This window comes from Ascidia mentula, chromosome 1 (assembly GCF_947561715.1).
Source record: "Ascidia mentula chromosome 1, kaAscMent1.1, whole genome shotgun sequence".
NCBI lineage: Eukaryota > Metazoa > Chordata > Ascidiacea > Phlebobranchia > Ascidiidae > Ascidia > Ascidia mentula.
The window spans coordinates 9,674,326-9,686,557 of record NC_138566.1 but is presented as its reverse complement, the minus strand read 5'-3'; the positions used below and the strand labels follow the sequence as shown (position 1 = coordinate 9,686,557).

At 44.0% G+C, this 12,232-nt stretch overlaps 3 protein-coding genes across 3 annotated transcripts in view; 1 reads left to right on the top strand and 2 right to left on the bottom strand.

Moving 5' to 3' along the window:
• Positions 1 to 12,232, top strand: part of LOC145909746 (uncharacterized) — a 76,248-nt gene that overhangs the window by 5,023 nt on the left and 58,993 nt on the right. The gene's annotated exons all lie outside the window — the stretch shown is intronic.
• On the bottom strand, positions 1,549 to 3,330 carry LOC145915817 (uncharacterized). Its single transcript, XM_083002755.1, has one exon. The coding sequence runs from the start codon at positions 3,183 to 3,185 to the stop codon at positions 1,698 to 1,700; it is 1,488 nt and encodes a 495-aa protein (XP_082858881.1). The 5' UTR covers positions 3,186 to 3,330; the 3' UTR covers positions 1,549 to 1,697.
• LOC145915801 (uncharacterized) lies at positions 5,650 to 8,739 on the bottom strand. Its single transcript, XM_083002754.1, has 4 exons — positions 8,372 to 8,739; positions 7,793 to 7,995; positions 7,217 to 7,504; positions 5,650 to 6,909 (listed from the first exon to the last, which is right to left on the bottom strand). The coding sequence occupies exons 1-4, from the start codon at positions 8,613 to 8,615 to the stop codon at positions 6,085 to 6,087; spliced, it is 1,560 nt and encodes a 519-aa protein (XP_082858880.1). The 5' UTR covers positions 8,616 to 8,739; the 3' UTR covers positions 5,650 to 6,084.

The window sequence follows — 12,232 nt, the reverse complement described above, 5'->3', positions numbered from 1 at the left end:
GGCATTCGACCAACTCTACTGCGCAACCGAAAGAAAGTTATTGCTCCCTTCTGTTTCCTGTTCGAATTGTGACGTAATTTAAAGCCCAATGTTTACGCAGTTTCATACGCTGCCGTTTTCACTTGAGAGGAAAACTTGAAAGTCATCATAATGTGTTAGATTCAGAAGTCAAAAAGACTTAAATGTTTATATACCAATACCTATATAGGTTTCTATTGATCAAGCGTTTAGAATTTCTCCCAGTAGATCCAAGCTTTTATGACCGCGTATCGCACTCCCCCCTTTACGAAACGCGACACACAAAAACTGACGTATTTTCAAAGACGTTGTTTTTAAGCGTTTCTCTTGACATCTTTGGACGACAATACGTCTTTGTTAAAATAGAATGGCATGTAACCCCGAGTGAAATTCGTTTTTTTTATGCTATGCAATACTCAAATGCCACCCACTTTCTTAACGCTTTAATTGCTGACATCAAATTACAACTTGAGTTACAATGCTGAAACATTATTCTGAACAAAGTTTAACTCTAACTTTGCATGCAGGACTTGATTCAAACTTCCGCCCTGGTGCGCAGGGGAAAACCAGGCACCCTGAAACGTAACTTGCAATGAATCACTAATTGCCAAACACGTAAACTCACTTCTAAAAGCCATTTTCGACAACAGTTTTTCAGCACATACGTCACAACGACGTCAGAAATCGATTTTCAATTTACGGATCCGAGTGTTTCATTTATCTTGAAAAACTGTCCCACTTTGCAGCTATCCTCGGGACGCGAGTAAGCGCAGAAAAACATACAAAACAAACAGGATTGGTGACGTTTGACCCTTCGATCGAGACGTAGCGGATGCTTATTAGCACGTTTCCTGCTTCAAAAGCGTAAACACGGAGTTAAAATGAATGCCCACGTTTGCATTATATCATTTTAACAACATCCCTAATTTGTGAGCAACGAGTACACAGTAACACCCAGTAAAAGAAAAAAAGACGGCATTAACGCACTTATTTGTTAGGATATCGACCTACAATGTAGACTCTCCAAATTAGTACCTAAACTGTAATCGACCACACGTACTTGTTAGCGGTAAATTTGTGGCATATTAATCTTTATTATCAGTTATGATTACTGGCGACTAATCTGCATAGAAGCCACATACTTATAGTAGAACTGCGCCAAATATGACAACAGACCCTGGGAACTTTTTTACATAACCGTTAACATCAGGAGCCGGGCGGGTTTACAGACGAGTTATGCGCGGCTTTTTACATGATATGCATTCGACACAGACACCGGTCCAGCTCCAATTTCTAGCAAAAAGTGACAAAAACAACCCTTGAGCAATATCATAGTGTCTGCCAACATGCGCGTGGATACTTTCAAGTATGGATTTCCCTTTTACTCCAGGCATGGGTCGGATGTTATGGTTAAATTCAGCTCGTGTGTAACACCACGTAACTGTTGACAGGCCTTTTGATGCATTTATGTAATTTTGAAACGCATTGCTTCCGTTATCCCCGTCACGCGTATACCCCCATCGCACGCAGCAGGTATTTTGTTTATTATCAAAAGCATTTGGCAAAATATAGTCGCATCGCTGTTGAAAAATACACCACAAAATTTCGCACATATAGCACAAACACAATTAAGTGAAAGACATTTAGTTTGTACAAAACAAGGAGTTCAAGCCTAAGTCTCATGGAGAACATTTCTTCGAGGCGCATTTGCCGAAGAAGATTTTGAACCATGTTGCGTAGGTAAGCACGATGCAGTAGTTTCCCACCATAGTGAAGGCATTCTGCGTCACGAGGCTGGTGACAAAGAGGTCGCTTTGCACAATTGCGCTCGTCAGCACAAAGCCGATCGCGGTTGATATATATATAACCACAGACACAACAGCTCGTCTAACGGCCGCGGTCTCCTGGGCTTCCTCGTCCATCATGACAGCGTTGCTCTGCTGGGTGACATTCGGGTGGGTTGACGTTGTCTGTTTTTGCGGTTTTGTTTGATTGTCGACTGAAACCACCTCACTGCATCTGCTGTTGTTTTCAACCGACGAGGAGCTGGGGTGTCGCATGTACTGAATGGTCCCTGACGCAACTTTGATTTCTCCTACGTCCATGGAAGGGTTGACACCACATTCAAACGCGTTCTTCCTTTCCGCACTTGTGGCCCGTATCTGTCGATCGCCCTCATTTGTATCTACCACACTTCCATTCATCTGACAACCTGCGGGAGGTGTCGTACAGTATTCAGGTTTCAGCTGTGTTGTATTGCTTGGTGGAATATTTGCGCCCGTCCCTGCGCTGGAATTTCTCTTTATCTCCCTGTACCTGCGTAGTTCGCGCTTCACGAATGGATAAACGAAAAGTCCGAGCAAAAGCACCTGGAAGAAAAACATCAGGTAGATCTGAATGGGCGGCAATACATCCGCCCAGCGTTGCAGTTCGGATAAAAGCAACGGCCAGCATACGGAGAACAACCCGTTGAGAGCGTAGTTTACAGCGGGTGCAACTGGAAACAACACGCTTACAATCACCAAAATAACTCCCGCTAACCGACTGATCCATATTAACATTGGGCTGTAGATGATCATGTTTACAGCCGGGTTGCTATAGAACAACCACTGGCGGAGCCACAAAAACATGTAACCGCCGGTAATTGACAGACTGTGTGTCAAATAAATAAAAAATACAAGCCAAGTGCTACAAAGCACCGAATCTTGTGGCAGACCGTTTGTCTGAGCGTACAGCATTCCTGAAAGTTTTGCGATGACCAGACAGTTGCTGGTGACGTTAAGTGCTGGCGCCAGAATGCACAACTTGGACATACAACGTTTAATCTTAGTTTGGGCGGTGTTGTCCCTATGTCGGAATTTCGACCCCGAATGTTCGGTCGAATTTTCGCGCAGCTCCTTAAAGTATCGTCCGATTTCTGATGGCGATATTTTCTTCTGCCTCTGTTTCTCCCTCAGTCTTAAACTGGCGTCGTACGCCCGTCGCTTACTTCGCTTTTTCGCCAGTTTTCGGTGCTCAGTGTAGAATAACCTCACGATGAGGTAAGATTCTACAATCAAGCAGGCCGCGCAAACGGCCAAGTTCACGACGACGGAGTTGTTGTATTCTTCCGGTAAATACCTTGTCGCGTTCATCACGTCGTCTTTCTCTACTCCAACTCCTACCATGTTGTATAATCACTCCGTAAAGTAGAAATGCCGACAGTAACCAACAGATGAAAACCTTGTTGTAGATATCAAAACGTTTGCCTAAACACTCTTTTCTGCTCTTCACCGAATAAATGCTATTCCTGTGGCTGACTGGCGTTGTAATTCTCACAATATTTGTGGCAGTTAGACAGATATTTTTTCGCTCTCGCCTAACCGATCCATTCATTGAGAGAAATGCCCGTCGCAGTTGTGCGTCACGGCGATGACGTAGCCACAAGCACAAAAACATTGCTGGTTCTTACACGTGATTAGTGAGAAACGAATTGGCGCGAGCAAAACACGCAGCGCCAAAAAACCTTTCGCCTACTTTGGACAACAAGTTAATCTCCCGAGGCGGTTAGAGTTAACAGCTGTTCCTCGAATGTATAATACAACGCGTTTTTTTTGCCGAAACAGTGGTTTGTTTCATTTGAATATTCTCCAGGTTTATAGTGGGGATGGTCATAACGCCCTAAAAGTTTGCTGATTTTCCTGTTTTCGAAGAACTATGTGCTGTGTAAAATATATTAGGGGTGCACCGAAAGTTCGGTTTGCCGAATTTATTCGGCCGAAACTAAGGTTTTCGCAATTATTCGGTTTCGGCCGAATATTTCTGCAAAATTCGGCCGAAACCGAAACTTTTTTACTGCATATAACGCTGATACGCGAAGTTTCGAAAAGGTTAAAATCATTGTTTACACTGTACGAATATGTTCGTTTCATTTGCTGACTTTCACAGAAATGATAAAAATCAACTTTAAGCATTTGGTACAGAAGACGAGGTTATTCTTCGAGCGCCAAAAAAGGCTGTATGATAGGATAAGATCTAATCCAGTATATGATTTGTTTAAATTTATTGCGTTTAAAGAGATGGATACCAAAATTAGTTTCGGTTTTTTCGGCCGAATTAATTCGGCAAACCGAATATTCGGTTTCGGCCGAATATAAAAACAGCTGTTTCGGTGCATCACTAAAATATATGTTTTTTCTAGTGACATGAAGTTGCGGTCAATTGAAAATAATTGCAATTTGGTGTATCGGAACTCCAATTACGGGATATAGTTGATTTCTTTGTGACCTGTGACGTAGCAATAGTATCGATACTTTCGAACACATAGCGTGGCCTTTCTTGCAGTCGGCACTTAATTATTCTTACTGATTAAAACACTGGAGAGATATTGCCAAAAACACATCGGAAGATTACGATTCATTGCCGTCCTGATGTTTAAGTACTGATTTGTGGAAATTATATATAATTAGCTCGACTCTCATGTGACTATTGAAGTTCGATTGCCAAAAATGTCGGATTTACATTTTTCAAGACATTACATGAGGTTAAACCGCTGTCAAATAATGGAATTTCTGGCATGTTACGTTTTCTCAGTTCATGCTGAATGATCGGTTTTGTTTCGAAATTAAAGTTGTCGCTTATTTCTTCAACATGCTTTGCAAGATTAAACTGAAATGCAACTACAATTAAAGTAGCCCTGCTTTGGTTCTGCCCCAACAACACAATCAAAGTGTGTTGCTGAGAGCAAGAATTCAACATTGACGTTAGAGGTACATACAAAATAGATAACGTCTAATAAGGCAGGTTTAGCTTTAATACTGATTTAAACGTCTTGTGTTTCGAGTTTTTAGCTTCATTGCGCTATATAGTTAAATTCATTATATCGCTCTAACGGATAAATAAGGTGGAAATAGTGAGAAATTCTCACTCAAACGTCGGTGCGTTTATTTTGACGAACTCTCTGCATGACAGACACACACACACGCATGCACGCACCATTGGCAATGATTTATATAGGTATTTACTGGCAAAACGGAAATCCGCGCGACAATCCCCCCTTTTCAAATTGATTTGCGCAACATTAGGTTGATCTGCCACAATAACAAAATACAGAACCAACTGTTCTACAAAACAATCTCGTCTTTATGCAAAGCTTACTAGAATATAATTCTTATTCAAGACATCCATTATCAAGCTTGCTCCACAAGTTCCTTATTCAAAATAGTGTAACACTTATGAATCAATTTGCATGCCTTTATAGATGTACCTCTATATTTGCATACCTCTATATACACGTTTTAAACTGCTTGCTGCTTGCATTAAAAGTTTGGTAAACACAAATGTCACTGTAACTAACTTGGCGCACAACTTCCGCCAACACGTCAAAACAGACAAACTATATGACTTGTTGCGTTCGCTGTGCCATTTCCTCCAACAAAACAATGGTTCCATTATTATCAATCGCCACTCACTGCACGGCCCAGTGACAGTTCCCTATGGGATTATTGCCCTTAGTATTTATATAAAGCGGTAATAACACCTTATTACCACAACTTGGTCATTTAACTTCCTTGTGTTTAAGTCTTTCCTTTCCGTCATATCCTATTTTTTCAATGATTCATTGTTTCTTGTGAAAGCAGAAAGATACATGTAATTTCTTTATTTGTGCACGAAAAACGTCACTGATAAGAAAAGATAACACTACGTCGTCAACGGTCGCAATTCGATCGCACAGAGGGCATTCGCTGCACTTTGGTTTGAAGTACGGGACTATTTGAAAAACAATTTGCGTAAACCGAGCGGTAGCGGTTTTCTTTAAAGTCGATACTTCAATCGTCGTTCCTATTTATGTGCTGGCAGAAGCTGTGTGAGAAACTTCGCAGTTTTGCTAACTTCTGTTGATTGGCTTCGAGTTACCGCTGTTGTATTCGCGATCCAAATGCCACCGTTTGAACGATATAAGATGCGGAAACGAGCTGATCAATTGCGCCATCAGCCCCCGCATCTCTCCCTGGCACTCGCCGCACTTGGTGAAGAAAGACCATTTTACTATGATTGCACGTCCGGCTCCAAAAACAGCTCCCCGCGTCACAGGTGCTTGCCGTCGAAAATCCACAACTTGGACTTGGCCAACAGCGTTGCCGCCACCTTGGCGTTCGTCTGTTTAAATGATTCACTGCGGGAGGTCTGTATCACCAACGACGAGGAGCGCTTGCGTTCAAACTCCGGACGGGCAATTTGCAAAACGCTGTCTGAATAATTCTGCAGGTCTTGGTCGATGTTTTGATTCAAGTTGGCGAGCAGAGACTCCGTATACCACGTCTCTTTCTCCGGAGGGCGCTCCACGCACACGTGGCTTTCCATCATTGGCAGCAATACGTCGGGAACGGGATTGGGGACAACCTGGATCGCCTGAGTCGCCTCACGTCTGTTGGCCTTGTAGCGAATCGAACTCACGGCACTTCGCTCCATGTTTGACGTACTTTCGACGGAAAAGAGGCGGCGTATAGGCGGGCGCGGTTTGTTGATGTCGTAAACGCCCGATGTTCCCGGTCTTATTCGACGCGAACAATTGCCCAACCAGTCGAAGAGGCCTCGGCACGTATCGGTGTAAAGCCATGGAAACAACATCACCCGCCACCGTCGGAACGTCATTATGATGCAAATTATGTTGATGATAAGATTGATGTCGTACATTGCGAGCGGTGCGAACGCCGCACTCGGGAAACTGTTGTAGACGGTTTTTACCAGCAGGGCGATGGCCACGTCCGAGAAGATGCACAGGCCGGCCAGCACGAAGGATCTTCTTATGAGGGTTAGTAAGCCCACACTCCCGCTACGCAGGTGCTTGGATCTTACAGCGCGGAGCTTGTTATCCATGATCGGGTAGAGGAACAAGGCCAGGAAGGACATCTACAAATGGAAGTTACTAACATTAACTTATTTTTTGTCAGAAACCGTTTTGGGTGATCAATCTTATATTACGGATGGACAATGCAAAAATTATCAAACAACGTCGATGTAAGAACTAATGTTTATATTTGTGACACAAGTCAAGTGCTAAAGGTTTTCGTTGTATGTCTTTGTTTTTCGAGCCTTTACAAAACCTATGGCACTTTTACATAATATTTTCCAGTCTGTGATCACCAAAAAGTCAGTGATTAATTAAGCGGCTCGGTCAGTTCCTAAAATCGCGCATCATTGCAACAATCTCTTGTACCTGAATTCCCCCTCCCAAAAGACCCGCCAGGGTATTCACAATCACCCCCTGACGTCGGCCTCCGTCTCCTTCTGGCAGGGACCCGTTTGAATATTTTTCTTCGTCAGTTTTGCCTTCCAGCAACGAGTAATGGCACACCCGTCCGCTGGCGCTGTTTTGCGGGTCAACCACGAATATTACCATCGACACGATGGTGACGGAGATGAAGCACAACAGCGCCGCCCAGCTGAGGAAGCGTACCGTCTTGCTGTAGAGGTGCTTCAGGGCTCGGTTCGCGTAGAAGATGCGCTGCGTCATACAAACAATTCAATATAATTCCATTCGCAATCGCAATGCAAAATCCAGCATTCGTTTGTTTAAGACAAGTAATAGAAATATTATTGATCGGAATTCAAACCTATGGTTTTAAACAAACAACTTCCAATTTCTTTATGACTGCTTTTCTCAGCTAAAAATCGACCTTGTAACGCAGTTTACATATCAATATCTGCGAACTTTCTTGTTACGGAATTATGCATTTTCATACAACCATTACATTATGGGGTGAGATATCTAAGCCGACTGTCGCAGTATTACCTGGCGAACCCACAGGAAGAGATATATCGGATGGACGGTCACGAAATACATTGCGATGCTGACGTTGATGAGGACCGAACATCGCGATCCGGACATAAATCCGGTAAAGAGAAGAGCTTGATTAATGGCAAATCTCACCAGAGCGAAAAGAATGGCGATAATGCAAAGATTCTCGAGCCACACCCCGCCTTTCCGGTGGCGCTCTGCGAAAATCGATCAGAATTTATTGTGGGTTCATGTCTATAGTATAGCTTGCAGAGGTACCACAGCACGTGTCTGAGACTAAGGCAAGAAAAAGCAATCCCGAACATTACAGAAATTCAACTGGGATCCCGTGTTTCGAATTCTTTACTTTTGCTAATGATGTTTTTTGTACACCGATTTTGTTTCTCGGTGTTATGAAAAAGCTGTTTGGTGACAAATCCCGATTAAACGTATATTAAAGTTGGGCGTATATTCAAACAGAGGCGTACATTTGTCGCCCAAACCTACACAGTTGCTATATGTTAGTTCGCCAAAGCTAACGACAATCAAATGCATCCATTCATGTGGTGCCTTATATGGGATTTTATCACTTACCAGCAATCCTTGGGTGCATCATCTTCAGGGCGCGATAGTGGAGCAAGGCGTACAGTAAGTACAACGCCACGATCACACACGTCAAGTGGATGACTTCACACGCAATCCAGGCCGAATTGCCAAAGGGCACCATCCTGGCGTCGTAATCCAAAATATCGGGTTCCATTGCCACTGCCACGGCGTCGGTTACCTTATTGGCGGCCATCGGCAGTTCCGTTGCAAAAATACTCCCTTGCCGCGTCATTTCGTCTTGCGTCACTTTCCGGCACGCGCACGTCAGAACGTGATCAGGATTTTGTTTCAAATTGCACAGATTTGTTTATTGTTGCCAATAAACTTAACGCTGGGGAAACGTTTTTTTGGATAATTTTGTGCTGGCAAAGCAATGCATGATTGAAATTTACATTTGAAGCAATTGACCCTGACAGTCAAAAATATTCTCGTTGCCTGTCTCCGGATGCCCATCTCTTGTCCTTTATACGCGGTGCAAAGATACACCCGCTTGCGAATCAACTATATAAGAAACGCAAAGCGTTGACGCACCTGAGCTAGAAAATGTTTTTCTGAAACATTGATTGTCACTTACATTTCCCTCATAAGAAACTTAGTTGAAAACAAAGCTTCATAATTCCATCCACTGTATGCGGATTACAATTCAATCAACATTGCTTTAAATATTTAAATCTGCAGTTCAGTAAAATAGCAAATGTAGAGGCGCCTCTTTCGGCATGTGACTGTTCCAACCAATCCGCGTTCTCATCTCATATCTCCCACCACAGCAGGAGAACCTTTCCCCTTTATATCTATCGACCCTCGCTATCTGCTTTTTCCCTCCGTGTCTGCCGTTCAAAACAAGTTTTCCCAATTGATCACGTGGGTATGCGCAGATGCACGGACGAACTTGGCCTCTTGCTGTAACCCCGTGATTCAACACTCTCTCGACTTGTGTCTCGCACAACCCCGTGTGGTATGCCTCATCAGTTAATTTGAAACACTGGACCTATAAGCGGGTGGTACGACCGACAAACACGTTTCGATTCTTTGATATTTTCAAAACCTCCGCCTTCGTCAGTTTCCTGCCAAGAAGCCTACTATATTACTATATTTGTCGAGTCTTCGAAGCGGCGGTGCCTAGCCATGTATGCCATTTGCATCGGCGGAGTTGTTTTTAATCGAAAGTTTACAACTAGCGTAGATTTTGCTCAAATCAATTCAATTTAACCTTAAGATCATTAGGACAAACAAAAGTCGACGTATTTCCATCAAGCGGTCTATTCTCATTTATAATGCAACAACATATTGATTGTGTTAATCCGCCCTGCCTATTTTTCCTGCGTTTTAAACGATTCTTCGACGTTTTTGCCCGCGATAATTCTGCTTTTCGTCTCATGCTGCGGTTCGCGAAAACACGGCCTCCATCACCTCCGCATCGCTACTTTTATAACCGCTTTTCAACATATCTGCTACTATCTTCATTAAAGCGACGCGATATAGAAGTAAAGCTATAGAATGGAACAGATTTTTTTCAAGAGCGAAGCTTCCAACGCGCGGCGGAAACGCCTGAAAAACGTTCTGTGGTCGCCGACCTCACTGATCATGTCTCGTCGACGGCAATCAAGCAGTTCGGTGTGTTTCTTCCCACGAACAATGCGGAAGTCACCGCGAAATTAAGTCGCCTCACTCGCAAGTGCCGCTCACCGAGGCTGCTTTATAAGGCACCCTCTCTTTGCCGATCAACGCCGCGATGGTAGCTCCTGACTCCAATACACGCCGCGAAGTTGTATATTTCGTCACAATGGGATGTTTACGCTATGCCGACTTCCCTGGTGCGTTGGGAACTACAGGAGAGCGGAATAAGTCTCATGCGCGGCACTGACAGTTTGTGTCGCGTCGTGCCAAGATCAACTTTTATCTACCGCAGACGCCGATACTTGGTTGCGAGAAAACGAAAACAACTTTTTGACTCCGGGACGTGGAAAGTAGGTTGTTTACCGACATGCTGTTCCATTTCTACCGCACTCGCTTGCATCCAAATGGCGATAACAAACCTAATTGTGGCAGAGCGAATAGGCCCCATACAATTCATCATAAATCGTTAATTACTTTACTTCCGCCGCCGATCGATTGGCAGGATACCAGGGTACTTGCGGTCATTGATTTTCCGCGAACAATTTTCCTGCAGAAAAAACTCTTACCGCTTTACCCCCTCCTTCCATTTCTATATGTCTGACATATTTGTTTTTCGGTTCCGTATGACTATCCAGACAGACGGTTCAACTGCCGTTGGCAAACCGCCCCGAACAGGGAACGCGGCCTAATGCATTTGTCCCCACCTATCGGTGCCAACCTTATGGTTCGGCAATTAGACAAGAGTAGGCATTTGCAAAGGGGCTGCCGAGGCCCCAAGCTAGATCGATTGATTTGGTGCAGGATCCCGTTTCAAGGCCTCCGATTTCGATAGCGGAGCGCGTTATCTTCCCCCCGGGCTGACAAGTGTTGCTGATGAAATTGCCACTTGATTGTTGGCAGATCACTGGGTGTCAGCAGTTCCTCGAACAACAGATTGTGCAAAGCAACCCGCTCTGCCCTCGCAATCAATCGCAGCCGCCTAAGAGGGTTTGGCTGCTGGGCCCCCGAATGCTCGCGGTCTAAGGGCGCATCGCTTGTTGACGGGATTCAGGATTAAGAGCTGTCTTGACGTTGATAATACGCACACCCCTTGCCCAGGGACAGGACTCTTTCGCTGCCAAAGCTACAGACTGGTCTATACGGCTGCTATTTTTACAGTTGTTTGTTGTATAAATGTTAACTAAATGACAAAAAGTAAACCACATATTTTGTCTGTGAAACGGCTGCAGAATGTCTGACCTATATTTTTGAAAGACCTTTAAAAACGCTTGTTTTTTGCCATTTCAACTTGTGGGGTCGGTGTTTGGCCCCACGGCAATTATGTGACAGGTTATGATTTGAGCCAAATTCCAATGCCAATTATCTGACAAACTGTCGATGTTCTGGATTGTCCGCCGGATCTATGCTTCTTTGACCTATGTCTGTTCGACCCAAAACTATATGCGTGGGCATACACTGCCAAAATGCCCAATTAATTTTGACTGTGCCGCCTTAAAGGGCAGGGATTTCACAAAGCTACGTGACTCGGCGTAACCACGGCTACGTAGGCTCGACCAATCAGCGCCCGTTGTCGGGCGGGTCAAAGCAAGTAATCAGCCCGCGGTGAGGAAGCAATCGCGACTGGCGAAGTCGTTTCACACGCTGCGAAGTTTTGCGACATTTCGCAGCACAAAAATACGCCCGCGAAATGTCTCAGTCGTACCTGGTGCTTCCTTTACCCGCAAAGGTGTCCAATGCGACCTTTTTGGCCCGTCTTAGGTCTTACGTAGTCGAAATCGGGGGCAATTTTTGCTACCGATCGCATTTCTGGAATGACACGGTTGGCAGATAGTTACATGTTATGTTGCAATATAGATAGGCCTTGATAAGGCGACTTTGTCGAATGAAATATGGCCTTAGCCAGAATTACATTGCTGGTATTTTATGTCAGAGAACCTATAGAGTAGTGCTCCTTATCCTTGTCCTCAACATTTTTGGTAAAAGCGGTGAACCCAATTCAAGTTAGCGGAATTTTATTCACCCAAAATGTTTTAACCTGTATTTTCATTTTTTTGCAATGAGGTTAAACATTAGAAATAACCGATCCCATGTAGTACATTGTGTATACAGAGACATTGAACAATCCTATAAACGCACATAAAGGTCATACCTCACAATAAGATGCGCGGTTTAGTTGGAGTTCTACGTAAATGTAAGCTGTGAAGGAGTGCATTTTACGCATGCTGGTTTATG

What these genes read in the sequence shown, in the direction of transcription:
- LOC145915801 (XM_083002754.1), bottom strand. Translation starts at nt 8,615, where the DNA reads ATGACGCGGCAAGGGAGTATTTTTGCAACGGAACTGCCGATGGCCGCC. An exon ending in GATGCACCCAAGGATTGCTG is followed by an intron (nt 7,996 to 8,371) that starts GTAAGTGATAAA and finishes CGATTTTCGCAG; the next exon opens with AGCGCCACCGGAAAGGCGGG. An exon ending in TCTTCCTGTGGGTTCGCCAG is followed by an intron (nt 7,505 to 7,792) that starts GTAATACTGCGA and finishes TGTATGACGCAG; the next exon opens with CGCATCTTCTACGCGAACCG.
- LOC145915817 (XM_083002755.1), bottom strand. Translation starts at nt 3,185, where the DNA reads ATGGTAGGAGTTGGAGTAGAGAAAGACGACGTGATGAACGCGACAAGG.